This window comes from Dermacentor andersoni, chromosome 2, assembly GCF_023375885.2.
Source record: "Dermacentor andersoni chromosome 2, qqDerAnde1_hic_scaffold, whole genome shotgun sequence".
In the NCBI taxonomy this organism is placed as follows: Eukaryota; Metazoa; Arthropoda; class Arachnida; order Ixodida; family Ixodidae; genus Dermacentor; species Dermacentor andersoni.
In genome coordinates, this window is record NC_092815.1 from 109,732,365 (window position 1) to 109,747,123 (window position 14,759).

The following is a 14,759-nucleotide window of genomic DNA, read 5'->3' on the forward strand; positions in this document are numbered from 1 at the left end:
TGAAATTGTGTGTTGTCTTTTGTCCCAGAATTCGCGCATACGTGTTATCGATATTTCTTTGTCCTCGTCTTACACGCTGCTTCCCCTTCCAATCAGTAACGTTGCGTCTGAAGTACTAGGACTATTTATTCATTTTTTTTTACCTACACTGCCTGCACGAGTGTACCTCGTGTAGGCAGTGTAGAGATGCTGATAGCATTTCAGGTAGGAAAACTGAGGAAAGTGTGCGTGGAAGCGGTAATTAAGAAAAAAATATAGAACGCTATTTGCACCGCGTTGTCACAACAGCTGCACGCACTGTGGAGAAAACATGGTAGGGGCGTGGCGGGAGGTTCAAAATGCGATTGCGTTAGTACCTGGCCCGAGCAACAGCTCGAGTGCTTATAGCGTTTAGCGCGCGAAAATTTCCCAACCAATCACCAGCATTGAAGAAATAAAACGAAGGACACCGACCAACATAGAAGTGCTAAAAAATGAAAAATCTAAAAGACGTACGGAAGCCTTGTTCACACGTGAACAAGGCTTCCGTAGCGAAGCCGAAACGTCTTTTAGATTTTTCATTTTTTAGCACTTCTATGTTGGTCGGTGTCCTTCGTTTTATTTCTTCAATGCTTCATCCCAACCAGACGGGCTTCCGTCGAACCCTCGATTTCAATCACCAGCATGTCTGTCTCTAATTCCTACTGTGTTTTCGAGGACGCTGGATTATGGCTGGGCATTTCATACCGCATTTGCTGCGCACCGTAATTGCGTGTTTGCCGCCGAATCGACATCGGCAGCAAACGCTCGTCCCGCCATCTGGGAAAGCGTCTCCGAACTGTTTCGCCGCAGGCGTGTGCACGCTCGTTTGTTTATGTCTTGACTGTGCGATTATAAGTCGCTGTACGCTGGTTTTCGGTATGGTGAGCGGCAAACTGAGATCAAAAAAGCTGTTCCTCGCAGTGGACGAGACGTGAAAGTCAAAACAAACGCGAAGCAAATTTACAAGGGCTAGGCAGCGGAATCTCTTCTCAACCGTGGTAAGACGCGTAACCATTAGCTTAACCGCCGTCCAGGCTGTCCATGCGACAAGGGTATAACTCAACGAAAGATGCTGCCAGGAGCGCTGCTTTCGGTATTTACGATCAACGCCGTCGCTCACGCCGGCGACTTGCCGGCTCACCGCAGTTCATCTATAAGTGGCTTGTGCGAGGTGGCCGATCTTGAATTCGACGTCGGCAGCCACCGCTTATGTGTCCACGGCGGCGCATCGAGTACGAACACATGTACGAAGCTGAAGCCGTCGTGGGAGATGGTGGACGGAGCTCCCGAAGCAAAGATGGACTCTCTTTTGTGCGACCAAGTTTTCGAAATTGGATACTTCTTCAAGTTCAAGGAGCACCAGTCACCAGGAATGTTTCTTCGAAACGTGCCCATACCGCTGTTCAAAGCGCTCGACACAGATGCATCATCAAAAGCCGCAGGCGATCAAGGAGTAGTGCTACCGGCAATTGAACATGCGGAGAGCGGGGTATGTAAATTTTTAGGATATACTATTTTGCCACGGCCCAGAACAGGCTGTGGACACTTGTCAAGTAATGCAGAAAACTTCGTGCGTTTATAATTCCGTAAGCAAGCAACAAATGGTCAGAGATAAGCTGCAAATACGGTTGTCATTTTGCTAAGGAGCTATAAGCCAAACTTTTCCAGTATTTACGAACAAAAACCCAGAATAACTTTTCAACATACCCTTACACTGCAATGCCTTGTGTACTTTCCTTTCTAGGTGATCGAATGGGACACAAACTTTTTTCTTGAATCCTCCCTCAATAAGAACCAGCTGATACAGGCAAGTTGTGCTCAGAAAAATGACTTGAAGGGATCTGCTCCACCTTTCTGGTATATTGATTTATGCTACTGCGAGTTAATTTTCTTTTTCCCTGTACTTTAATTGCAGGCAGTAGCAAGGGGATGCAATGTCTTGCCACTTGACAAGCGCCTGTCAGCTGTCAACAAGACTCTGTGCTTCAGAAAAGCCTACTTCGGGGTAAGTTTGCAAAGCCACTTTTACAGCACAATCATCATTCAATAGATTCAGTTTACCTGCACTTCCTAAACTGATACAGAAGGTACTCCACAGTTGACACAGCATGGTTGCGTCCTCGCATTGCCACTGATTTTACGAGTTCAGGCCTCAAACAGTATGAATTCACAATTCTTCCCGTGCATGGAAAGTACGAGTTTGTTATGCATGGGGGCACTGAACTGGCTATGAGCTGACATGGACAAGTTCATGCAGTGCAGGGTGAGTTGTCGTCTACGTTCACGACACTTGATGCATGTGCGCTTTGGACTGTGGCAGTTGTGTAGGATGGATCTCACTAGAGTTTTACCACACATGCCTTCCGTGACCCAGCGTGGCACGTAGCATCTGCCTTTGAGCTTTGCTTGAAAATGTGCGTATTGGTGTTGTGCAGGTGCCAGAGCTAAGTGACCAAGAAGCAGCCAATGTACTGTTGGGATTTGTAGGGAGGGTCAAGGAAACGCTTGCCATTCACAAGCCAAAGCCAGATCCCAAGCGTCATCCAAGAATTGGACTGGCATTACCTCTTTTACACTTGCAAGTATAGATAACAAAACTGTTTCATATTCTGGTGTCTATGTATTTGTTGTCATAGTAACGGATTTGTGTTTAGTAACATATTTCGTTTTTTATTTACCTCTGATCTACAGCAGAGCAACAAATTATGTGCTGCCAGATTACAGACGTACAATTGTGAAGAAGATCTCTGGCTTTGCAAAGGCCGTGGAAATCGACTACAGCCGTTTGTCACTAAAAGAACAGGTGTGCCATCTTGTTCCTACATAAACTGGCATGTACAAATGCTGAAGAATGCTTTGCTCATATCAATCATGATACAGTACTCCATAAGAAAGTTTCTGATGGGGCTAATTACATTTCCACATCTGAGTAAGGATTTAATTAAAAAAAAGACAGAGTAGCAAGTTTTAACATCTCAACTAATGCTTTCCTTGAAATGGTTCATTGACAGATGGATTTTCTTACGATTCCTGTGCATATATATTGCATAATTTGCCCAACCTGATTGTGCCTGTGAAACTTTCAGGTGATGCAGACACAAGACCTTGATGTGGTGCTTGTAGCTGGCGGCGATGCAACCTCACTGACCAGTGCCCTTTACCTGCCGCCATGGGGAGTGGTTGTAAGGCTTAGCGAAGAAACTGTGAGTTCCACCAGTTAACATATACAGTATCATTGCATTTGCATCTCGCTGTTATGAAGCGAATCCAATTGTATCCATCAGCAGGTGCAGATGGCAATGTCAATGACTTTTGGTTACACTGGATGAATATAACCACTATTCACTGAAGTTGAGAATGCAGCAAGGCTTCACACGATGTCAACCATGGACAGGATTTCCATCAAAAATATAGTAGTGAAAAATGGTAGCAGTTAATAATGCAAGTTGTCGCTACATCAAAGTTTACTCTAGTTGCATTTAGTTTCAACATTCTATGAAGTTAAATCTGGTTCCTGGCCCCTAGATACCAACCAACTAGAGATATTCATGATTGAATGTTGTCGCGTATGAAAATTTGACTCCAGCAATTTAAATCGGAATTATTCTGGCAAATCCCGCATACCTTCGTGCATTGCTGCTAGTCTGCAGACTTTCCGCTTGCACGCTGCAACGGCTTGTATTGGATCTTGTTCTCATGCCGACAAGAAATTCATTTGAGAAATGGATATGATGTATCACAAGCAACACCATGATTACAATTAGCTTCATAGTAGTCACAATTGTGCTCTTATTTCTCCTCAGAGTGGGAAGAAGAAGGAAGACCCCGTCGAAAATCTTTTGGAATCGCGGGGCGTGCTTCTCACAGTGACTGCATCTCCGGAAGCAAGCAGAAGCCTCAACGACGTACCAGTGTTTGGCGACAACACCATCTCCAACATTGAACACGTCTTGCGTAAAGCAGTAGCCATTGTTCAGCATAACCTGCAGAAACTCTGACATTAGCTCTGGAATTTCTTGTCTTGTGCCTACCTACATGGCAACATATGCTCATGGCAAGATCAGTTCGATGTTAGAACAACAGCTGCATAATTTAGGACAGGAGAGGTGGTACTTCGAAACTTCACCCTGTTAATGTGCATGGCATGTGATTTAAGTGCAGCAATGTTCCAGAGGCAGTGCAATAACTCTTACAGCATACACTGTGGCATGCATTGAGTTTCCCACAATAATTACTAGAGGGAAGTCTGGCATTGCACTTGTTCAGCCACCATGAGCATGCTGGGTAGTACATGCATTTGACTCATCTTTGCGCTTGTGGATTCAGACATTGTTTATTACGCTTAAGCTGCCTTAATTTCCCTAAATTTCAAAGCGACCCATACTTTTCTAACTGATGAAGACTCGGCGAACACGCACAAACTGCAGAAGTTGAGCCTGTCAGGGTCGCCAAATCGAAATGCGCTGGCTTGCCTGCGAGAAATTCATAAAGGCGCTCTATGCCGCTTCGTGGTGCAATTTCTGCCGCAACGTGTGCTTATTTGCTGATAGTTTGAATTCCAGCCTAATTAATTTGGTGTACTATTTATGACCATTACAACCTCAGTGAATATTTCACCATGCTGTGCCGCTTACAGTAGATCTAATGGACAGTGGTAGATAAAGCCCAATCTTCAGCTGCCAGCGCTTCAGTTGCGATATATGGTACATTCCAGCCCTTATTTCAGCTGCTACACTGATGTGACACAAGAGAAATTGGCCCACTGCATCCATGCACTTTTCGAGAAGGAAAACAAAGTTAAATTTGACATCACAGCCACCATTGCATATAACTTGCTCGACATGCATCCATCCAGTAAGCAACACTGGCAAGAATTATATAGTGCATTTCGTTTTTCTGCTTTACCGAGTGCACTGCAAAGACTTGGGAGGTTAGCAATATTTTCTCTTTTTCTTTACAACCCGTCGTTTCTGTGCAATAACCTGTTTCGACAGCCTAGCTAGAACACCTCTTGCAGTGACAGCTCGAACTAATATGCAAGCTAACTCCATTGCAGTGAGGATGTAATTTTAAGTTCTGCACTATGTGTTCAGCAACAATAGCATATTCATTAATTTTACAATGTGTGTGTCCTAACATTTATTGAGTGCAAGTAACAGCCTAAGAAGCCAGCATGTGATGCCGTCTCAAAGGAATTATTGCTTGCCGATTCACTGTTAGTGTCGCCTTATTTTCTTACCACGATGTGAATCGCAGAAGAGACACATGCTCGGTTGCTCTTGACTGCTGAAGCCAAGTTCTCAAAGCAAGTTTCAGTGCCCTGCTTAAATGATTAAGTTGTGGTGTTTAACGTCCCAAAACTGCACAGTGGCTTATGAAGGACGCTGTAGTGGAGGGTTCGATATTGATGTTGACCATGTATGCTGCAAACTGCAATACCCACTGCAACAATTTTAGACCAGACAAAATTAAGCCTAGTTTAGGTAGTGTAGATGTAGAGGAGCCCGAGTGAAAGCATCACTTGCACGAAAAGCTCACAAATATAGCAGTTTTTGATGCAGAAACTGAAAAAAAAATGCACCATTACCACTTGCCAGAAGTGACGCATGACCTAGAATACGCATCTTCTTTGCGTGACTTCCGAGGTTAGGCAGCTGTCAGTGACGAGCTGAACAATCTCGGAGGTGACATGCCGGGACTTATGTCATAGGCACCAACTACCAGGTTCATGAGTCTGCTTAGGTGCTGTTTAGAGGCTGCTGATAAGAAAATTATACAATCACCAGTCCTGCAGCTTCGCTTCAGTGGTATATACCACTCGATTCTAACCAATTAAGCCAAAGTTAGACTTCATTGCAGTTGGCCCTCAACGTATTCTGCTTCTTTTGGTGCTGTGTATTCATGTCACATTTGATCCCTAAACCCCAGTAATGGTGTGGTTTCCGAACTTGACCACTTCATCTCGGTGAAATAGGTGTGTACTCGCAAATGGGCATCCTTCTGCAACTTTAAACAATAGAAATGGTAGAAATAGGTAGAAATGCTTGTTGCAGTTTTGTTGGCATCGCACTGATACTTAAAAATGTTTCTGCTTGCAGTAGGGCTCAGCTGAATTTATATGCATAGCTTAGGCTTAAATCTCGAGACTTTTACATATATATGTGTTCATACTGAAAGCCTGACATAAGAGTGCATCACTTTTTCACTCGTGCCAGCTTGGTTGAGCATTCGCCTTGAAACAAACTGCATGGTGTGTGAAAAATGCCACCATTCTTTTTCTTAAACCTGAAAGAAGCTTTCTCGTAGTTAAAATTGAAAAAAATTTACTGATGATTACAATACTCCCTAATGAGAAATTTGAGCGCAGCTCTATACGTGTTTTTATTTTGCGATTTATTGGCTGGTGCGGGCAATCTGTCTCGTGCGGTACATTGCGAACGGAGGGAAGTGTTGCAAATCAAGTAACACTTGAGCACAATGATAGCACCTAGCAGATTCGGCAATTGTCAAAAATCTAATCTGCTGGTCAAGCGCAGTGGCTTTTATACAAGACTCGTCGAAGGTTCCAGAGTGATAGCTGCTGCCTGTGTGGCTTCCACAAAGTACTACACAATTCGAATCACGCAACAGTCGCATTACAAAAAGTTTTGGTGACAACAGGTAACAGAGAGAACTGTTGATAACATTCGAGAAACTTCTAAAAAATGTGTAACATTTTTTAGCTGATGAAAAGTAGCAACTGAAGACAGATAAAGAAGTGAACAGATGACGTGCGGTATTCAGGAGCCACCTCATGGCGATCGTCGCAGAACATGTCATGCTCACTCGGTTACGCCACTGACGCACCTCGCAGTAATGGGTCATTAAGAGCTTCGCTCTAAAAAAAAAAAAAACTGTTCTGTATGTTAGGAGCATACACTGCTGTGACCATAAACACGCTCCATTTACTAAAGAGCTGGTTAGTTTGTGTGTTTTTTGCCTTTAGATAAAGGTTTGTTTCATTTTTAGGCTGTCACTTGCTATGTATCAAATGTCGATATGACTGTTTTTACCTCAAGTGTTACGCCTATGTTTGTGACCACATTTAGCGTTGTTTTCTTGTCTGTTTTTTTTTTTTTTTTTTCGTGTCTACATATCAGCATATCTCAGGGAAAGTTTACACCCATGACTTTTTGCTCCGACAAGAGAATACACTTTTTAACTGAGGGACACCTTTACAGTCCACGTTTCTTTGGGACCAATTTTATACAATGAGCAATAAAATAAACTTGTAGACTTCAAAGTGTTGCATGTAATTTTTTTTTCTGTGTGTGTGTAGTTTGCAGGACACAGGACTTGCGAATAAGCTGAATTCCTGCAAAGCCTGGATACTTAGCTTCGAATTCCAAGTTTCAGCCTGTAGTAGTACACAGTGACTGAGTAAGCTTGAATTTCTACTCTTAATAGAGCATAAATTCGCATTGTTGTGGGAGCTGCATCTCAAACTTTTGACGCCAACTATACGTACCACAGTGAACAAGCAGGCACTCCACTTGCATGTACAGCCTTGGCCACTCTAAGTTCAGAGGAGCTACGACTTTTCAATTGAACAGCACATCTGTGTAAGGGAATCTTGTTCACGTCGGGTCTTGTTTCTTAAGGAAAGCACACAGTGCTCCTGCTTTTATTTTTCTCCATCACATCCATTCAATGCAAGGTTAAAATGAAGCACCAACTAGAAATCTGCAAAAGCTGCTGCTGCTGCTTCTCTTTCCTAGAGGCATCAATTCACCACTTTATATATAAACAGTGAATACACTGCATAATCGTTTCCACATTCATTAAAGTTGCTGTACATAACTAAACCAGGGCAAGGTCATCACAGTAAATTACACAGCAAGACTAAAAGTGCGCATAAGTTAGATGCCTGTTTTCGAAGGAGTGCTTAAAAACCTTAACAATCGATGGCCAAAGGTACTATATTCTACTGGTCGGTTGAGGGGATGCTCCTTTTTTCACTATGTGACAGAAAACTGCCTTTCCACTGGTCAATTCGGAATGGGTTCACATTTTCTACTAACTCTACAGTGAACTGCTCTTACTCCACTGTCAGAGAGTTTATTTACTTAGATGTCTTAAGAGTGGTTTGCGTGACTTCTGCCAGCAGTGCGTGATAAGCTCTACCGAGATCCGGCCGCGCTGCCTTTTGTTTCTGGCAGATTTGGTTTTGCCAAATTCATGCATAATTCCCAGAACTCTGTGGACGATTCCAGTAGCTCTTTCAAAACAGCCAGCGTAGCTTGCCGTGACATGTGGCACCAATGAGTCTTCGTGACAAGCTCACAGCTGCTCAACTTGGGGCAATCGTCATGTTCAGTTTCATAAATTTGAACACCATCGAAGTGCATCAATTAAATAGGGCACGAATTTCACTCACTCAAGTTTTTTTGTTGTAGGCATTACAAAAGATGAATTGATCACAGCAAGAAATAAAAGTTCACATATTGATGCTATAACTGTGCTTACGGTGGACACTAAAATCCTGAAGACCTTTCTTTAAACCCTAGCATCCAATGACTGAACCATGACATTGATGACATCATCCCAGCAGAACCAGTCCACTGCTGAGCAACTTGCACCTTATCAGTTAAACAAAAAGCTATGCACCTTCATCCAGAAAAGTGCGTGAACGTGTAGCCAAGAGATGTGGCCCATACTGCTGTCAGATCTTGCAGGCAGCCTGTATCTGGTTGAGGGGGTTTTCAGGAGACTTCATCCAGTCCTTGCGGATCATTTGTTTTAGCTGAGAGAGCCGCAGGTTCGGGTTCTCGGCCTTAAGTTCTGGAAGCCTCTGCTTCTCAAAGGCGTCATAGGCTACCTTGGCCCTCCGCTCGGGATGCCTGTCCACTGGCCCATCATTCACACTGCAAGGCGGAGATGCATTGTAGCAATACTGTGATTCACTTGTATGCAAGTGCGAGGAGAGAAGCATGTCCACAAGAGGAACTCTTAAAACAATATGATGCATCTACTTTTTTTGCAACTTCAAAGAGTGACTTAATGACAATGAAGAGAAAAAATCTAGCCACCGTTCCTTTTCTTCCCTGTGCTATATCAGGGGTGTGGTAAACTTTGACCCTTCGACTGCCAGTAAATATGCTTCCTGCCACTCCCATATTGCAGACCTGTTGCGCTGCCCATGGAGAAATCAACTAAACACATTGAAATTGTAGATTAAATTTCTGGCTGTAGCTGGAGCATGCATCGGTGCTCTGTCACTACATAAGAAACTTTTGAACTGTCGATGAATTCTGACTTAGACAAAAGCAGTTAAGAACCATCCTTGTATGTAGCATGAAATGTTTGCTGAACCAAAACGAAAGAGGGAGCAATAGAACCCAGTCCAGGGTGGCAAACACTCGTAGGATTAAGGGACACTAAAGAGAGACATTAAGCCAAGCTCAATTGGCAAATTGTACTTCTAGAAGCCGAGGAATTTCAGTTGTGCTGCGAGTGGGGTCTTCGTAAGCCAGAAAAGACGCAAGAACAAAAGGTTGGCTTGAAGCTCCTGTACTAGCTCCTCGCGACACAATATTTGTGTGACACCAACTTGGAATTAGTGAATCCTTTATCTACAAACAAGGATTAAATTGCCTTCCGAAGGAACCTAGTGAATTATGAGAACATTTTCTGTGTAATAAATTGCCTGGATATGCCAAACTACTTTGATATCTGTGAAGTAACATTATGCCGGCGTTAGAAAAACGAAACTTTGCCCTTCATTTTCTTTGCTAATGACCAGCTCATTTTCTACCAAATAACCAGATCAAGGCTAGAAAAAATATGCTGACAGACTAAACTTTAAACTTAAGTGTTGCTCCTTAGTGTCCCATTAAGAGAAATCAAAATGCTGCCATCACATGTATACAGGCTAGGGGTGATAGTGGAAAGCACAACAACATTGCTGCTCTGCGCCACAGCAGCATGGTAGCACAGCCATGTGCGGCCCTGTGGCTTGCAAAGCCTGAACCCACAGTGGTCAATACTCCTGTGAATGAGTCGCCATACGGGGCTAGAGGCAGCACCACTGCACGTGAGCACAGAAGCAGAATTCCAATGCACCAAATAGTAAACAAGTTTTGTTGTGAATGCTGAGAACTGTTTCATTTTTGTTGAAGTCGCGGCTTCTCAGAATGGCAACTTGTGGAAGCTGCAAATTTCGTACTTTTTGTGTCACCCTCAAGTGCACTATGCTGCCCTGTCAACAAGTTTTGTGTCCTCCATTTTGGCTGTAAGTTTGTTGTATCACTCCCCCCATTATTCGTGTAGTGCCAATGTGGCTACCATCAGACACTACATACTAAAAAACTGGTATCTGCAATGAGGTGCCATTTGGTTCAAACGTGGCAGATGATAGTGGCTACTGTTTCATTGTCTAACGAAAGAGAGGGAAGAGAAGACGGGGATGAGATACAAAAAACCGTGCCAGCCCATGTACATAATGAAAGAGGGGAAAGTGTATGAGATCAGTAACTTTGTAGAACATAAGTCTTCCCAAAAGATAACAGTTTCATGATCTACAAGTACAAAATCAACGCTAATGTCATCTCGTCATGCAGCCACACATGGGTATTGGGAAAGCCTGAATATACAGGTGAAATAAAGTAAAAGAATATCAAAGCTTGCCTTAGCACAGCAATTGCTTCTTCAACAGTCCGTGCTTCATTTTCAACAAAGACTCGGTTGATATTTTCTTCCAAGGGCTTTTCATGCAGCAGCAACTCCTGCGGGTCCTTTTGTGCCTCTGCAAGCAATAAGCGTGACTTCACACTCGTAAGCAGTTGCAAGGCAACAGGAAACGCTATGGCAGTTAGTTTCATGACACACACACACAGCCTCACTCGTTCATAGTCTGCTGTTTGCATGTGAAAACAGTGTTTTTATGCACCAACTCTCAACACGACATCCCCAGTCCCACCCAAAAGAGCTGGTGTCTATAATTTCACAGGCAGCATACATCTCCTTGGCAGTAAATTAACTGTCAGGCAACAGCACACATTTGTTTGCACACCGGCAAAGCATTGTGGTCTGACAACATTTTGTTTAGAATGCAAAGCACATTAACACTATATAAGTCCAAAGTGTTCTCCCTTCCAGTTTCTTGCCTCTGAAATGGGTACAGAATGCACTGCAGTGAAGACGACCATGTAAATGAGTTCTATGCCTCTAATGGCAGATAATGTCACTACTAGGAAATGTCATGTACACCAGTTCAGTACCTTTACCTTGCTTTATTGGGATGGTAGAGGGAGCAATATCTACAACAAAGGTGACCTACACAACAAATGATTTTCGCTATCCTGTATGTATCCTTATATGCCATTAGACTTTTACCCCTATATTTTAGCACCAGCTAGAGTTCCTGCTGCCTGCAACCCTCGTACAAGCACAATCCCAATAAATCTAGAGGGATCATGAGACAAGTCAATCCAATCAAATATTAATGAACAAGTACAGGTAAGAAAGTGCGGTTGGAAAGAAGATCAGTTACTCAAGTATTATTGTGCAACAAAAAAGACACGGATGTAAGAGAAGACGAAAACACACCAAGCACATGGTGTGTGTTCTCTTACGTCAGCGTCTTTTTTGTTATGCAATAATACTTAAGTAATGAATTACCAACTTGTCCAGAATGCTGCTCTCAAAAAAGATCAGCTTCCAGAAAACGCAACTTCAACAAACTAGATGAAACTGAAGCCAGAAGGAAAGACGTAGAAAATGACTGCAGCACTATCCTCCTCACTGTTGTCCTGCAATAACAATGTTAAAAGTTTCACTGGCTAATGACTTAAATACTGGCCGCATAAAATGTAGCACAGGAGATAAAATACAGGGTAGTGGTTCCATTCCAGGCATATAAGATTCGTTGCAATGTCCACAGACTTTTTTGCGTGCAAATGCAACTGTTTCTGAATATAGTAGTTCAGCGGCATGGCTAACAATGGTATATCACCTGCATACAAAAGCTGTCATTATATTTACTGCAGAGTGGCACCTGTAGCTTCACACAACAGAGCCCACATCTGCCTGTTGTTGCCCTGGATTTACTGTGCGACTAATTTTACTAGCTTTCTTGTTACGGTAGTTGGCTGTAGAGGAAACAACTGTAGCAACTCAAATAACAGGTAACAAGTTGTGAGACGCTGACAATTGCACGACATCCTCAGCAATAGTTGCATATTAATCTGTACAGCTGAAATGGCTTTTGCATTTTGGCCCACCACACAAGCAGCCATTCACACCCACTTTGACCAAACTTACTCTGTTGCCTTTCGGCCAACGCTGCAATGTCTGCCCTTGTGACTTTCTCAGGTCGTGCTTTCACGGACTTGATGCTGCTCATCTCTTCATCGTACATCTGCTTCAGTGCTGCCTTCTTCTCAAGTTGCTCCGTTTTCTTCTTGTCTCTCTCCTCCTAGAGAACACCAACATTATGTCATTGTTCTCACTGCAGTACATTTAACTTTGAGTGAGCATCAAAGTTGCACATGAACACATGGGAACCACCGAGGACCATGAAGCCTAAGCTCGAGGCATGCCATGGCAAAGGGGACGTTGGCACAAGGCGATACTAATGATTGCCCATCTTGCCATCTAGCCCCACTCCTTATCCCCATCAGAGAGAGTGTGACATCTTCCAACTTTTACTGCCACAACTGCGTTCCATGGTTTCACTCGAGCCCATCACACAACCGCAAAACAGTTTGTGAATTGGCTGAGCTGCAAAGAGCTAGACAATGTACAGGCCAAAGTGCAAGGTGTGCATAGAGTTCCTTGCAACAGCAATGAAAACAGAAGCATGTCACGCATGCTACCTCTTTTGTGCTTTTGCTTGCAGCGATATCCTTCCTTTTCTACTGTTGTTATAATAAGAATCATCATGCACGGGTTCTGGTTTTCATAACCTTTAGTCACCATTTTATAAGGGAACAATAAAAACGCTTCATCTAAACACTGTGTACGTTGTATTGTTCTGTCTTCACACAAGCCGAGTATGGTAGCATGGGGCAGTGAACCTGTGACGTAGCTTACACCAAACCAGCAGAGAGCGAAAGCTCCATCTTAAAAGGTATGCGGTGGATTACTAAAATTGCTTTCCCATTAGCCCAGCTTTTGGCACAGCTAGTGACTGAAAGCCTATTCAATGTTTAAAAACAGACGGACACAGACCATGAAGACAAAATGTGTCATGTCGCACACAGTGCACTATAGTTGGAAAATCCTTGCTTGCACCTAGCATTTCACCCACATCTTGCTTTAGTGTGCACTTTTTAATATTCAAGTGCAAAAAAGTTTGAGCTGTTCTTAGGTCTGCTCCCTGCAGCCCCAGCCACATTACCTGAAGATAACAGATTCCACAATGATGCAGCTTAAACTTTCATGCTAACATGACAGCAAGTTCTCGGCACGTACTGTACACCTACTTCTATTTATGGAATGATAGCTAGCACAACATATTATTTCAATTCTTTTAGAACCCACACATCATGGCACACATGGCGTGCACTAACAGGCAGTTCCCCCCCATTTATGTTTCGTGGTATTCGTTAAACACAGCCTCTGTTGTGCTGACGGTGCACATCCAATGGCCTGCAATTCGTAGTCAAGCTACAGGTGCCACTCGGCACTGCCAATTGTAATGACAGCTTTTGTATGCAGGTGATACCATTGTTGACCATGTTGACTGGCAACTGTGACCGTATTCAATGCAAATTGTGATGTTGGGCTTGAGCAATTTCTTGCAGGTACATTTAGTGCTGTTATAGGATGGTAGATCCGGCTCTTTCTGTTCAGTAGCACTTGCAGCAGACATGCCTTGCGCGTTTGCCAAGAATGCATCTAAAGTACCAGCAAAGTGCCATCGGTTTGTGTAACTTGTATAACAAGCTCACCGTTCTATGGCGTTAGCAATTGTTGCTCAAAAGAGCAGCACTTGTGAATACAGGCTTAAGTGAATCGGCGTTCCAGCAATGAAAAGGAAAGTTGAACCATCGGTTCCAACACAGTCCCGAATCCCTGAAGGAACCTCGCACTCCGCCTTACCTTTCTTTGCTGTTTCCTGGCTATGTGCTTGTCATCGTCCGCCCAGAGGGCTTCCTCTGCTTGCCTTTCTTTCTTCTCTTTGTCAGCTACCTTGACGGCTTCCTTTTTAGCACGAGCTTCGGCTGACTTCGTGTTGGTGCCAAATTTTTTCGGCATTGTAGACGACTTGCTGCGAATAGACAAGAGTAGCATATCGAAGGACGTTTAGTACACTTTCGAAGAGTTGGGGTGCGGGGGGGTTAACACACACCGCAGGCCTCATTTTGATAATGCGTTCGCTGCTTAATATCATATGTTCGTTAAAAAAAAGAAGAAAAAAAGACAGACGTGAGAAAACCGCACACATGAATCACGTCTGCTCAAAACGTAAGCGAAAGAACCAACGCTGCCAGAGTCACTCTGACAATCGCTGAGCTTACTTGGTGGAGTGGCGATCCCCTGTTTGACCTGTTTGACAAACACCTGTAAAGTAGACGCTTTTTAAATTAATATAAACTGCTAAATTTACTCAGAACCAATGAGTACGCCAATCATGATGACAACGAGCCAGCCGAGCACCAACAACACGCCAACTATGGAACTTGCGACGCTAGCGACACCCTTGCGGAGTTTAATTATTATTGATATCAACTTTGTTAGTAACAGTATAAAAATAT

At 43.4% G+C, this 14,759-nt stretch overlaps 2 protein-coding genes across 3 annotated transcripts; one reads left to right on the top strand and one right to left on the bottom strand.

Moving 5' to 3' along the window:
- Positions 1-813: 813 nt before the first annotated feature.
- On the top strand, positions 814-7,303 carry LOC126541395 (uncharacterized). 2 transcript variants are annotated; one of them, XM_055076608.2, is made up of 7 exons: positions 814-1,510; positions 1,766-1,832; positions 1,941-2,026; positions 2,457-2,599; positions 2,713-2,824; positions 3,108-3,224; positions 3,825-7,303. In XM_055076608.2, the coding sequence occupies exons 1-7, from the start codon at positions 1,091-1,093 to the stop codon at positions 4,017-4,019; spliced, it is 1,140 nt and encodes a 379-aa protein (XP_054932583.1). In that variant the 5' UTR covers positions 814-1,090; the 3' UTR covers positions 4,020-7,303. The 2 variants fall into 2 exon arrangements, with proteins under 2 accessions (XP_054932583.1, XP_054932584.1); XM_055076609.2 differs by having other exon boundaries at positions 2,716-2,824.
- A 344-nt stretch (positions 7,304-7,647) lies between these two features.
- On the bottom strand, positions 7,648-14,690 carry LOC126541394 (coiled-coil domain-containing protein 124). Its single transcript, XM_050188158.3, has 5 exons — positions 14,523-14,690; positions 14,104-14,272; positions 12,322-12,475; positions 10,687-10,804; positions 7,648-8,924 (listed from the first exon to the last, which is right to left on the bottom strand). Exons 2-5 carry the CDS (start codon positions 14,257-14,259, stop codon positions 8,723-8,725), a joined length of 630 nt encoding a protein of 209 aa, XP_050044115.1. The 5' UTR covers positions 14,260-14,272; positions 14,523-14,690; the 3' UTR covers positions 7,648-8,722.
- Between the last annotated feature and the right edge of the window lie 69 nt (positions 14,691-14,759).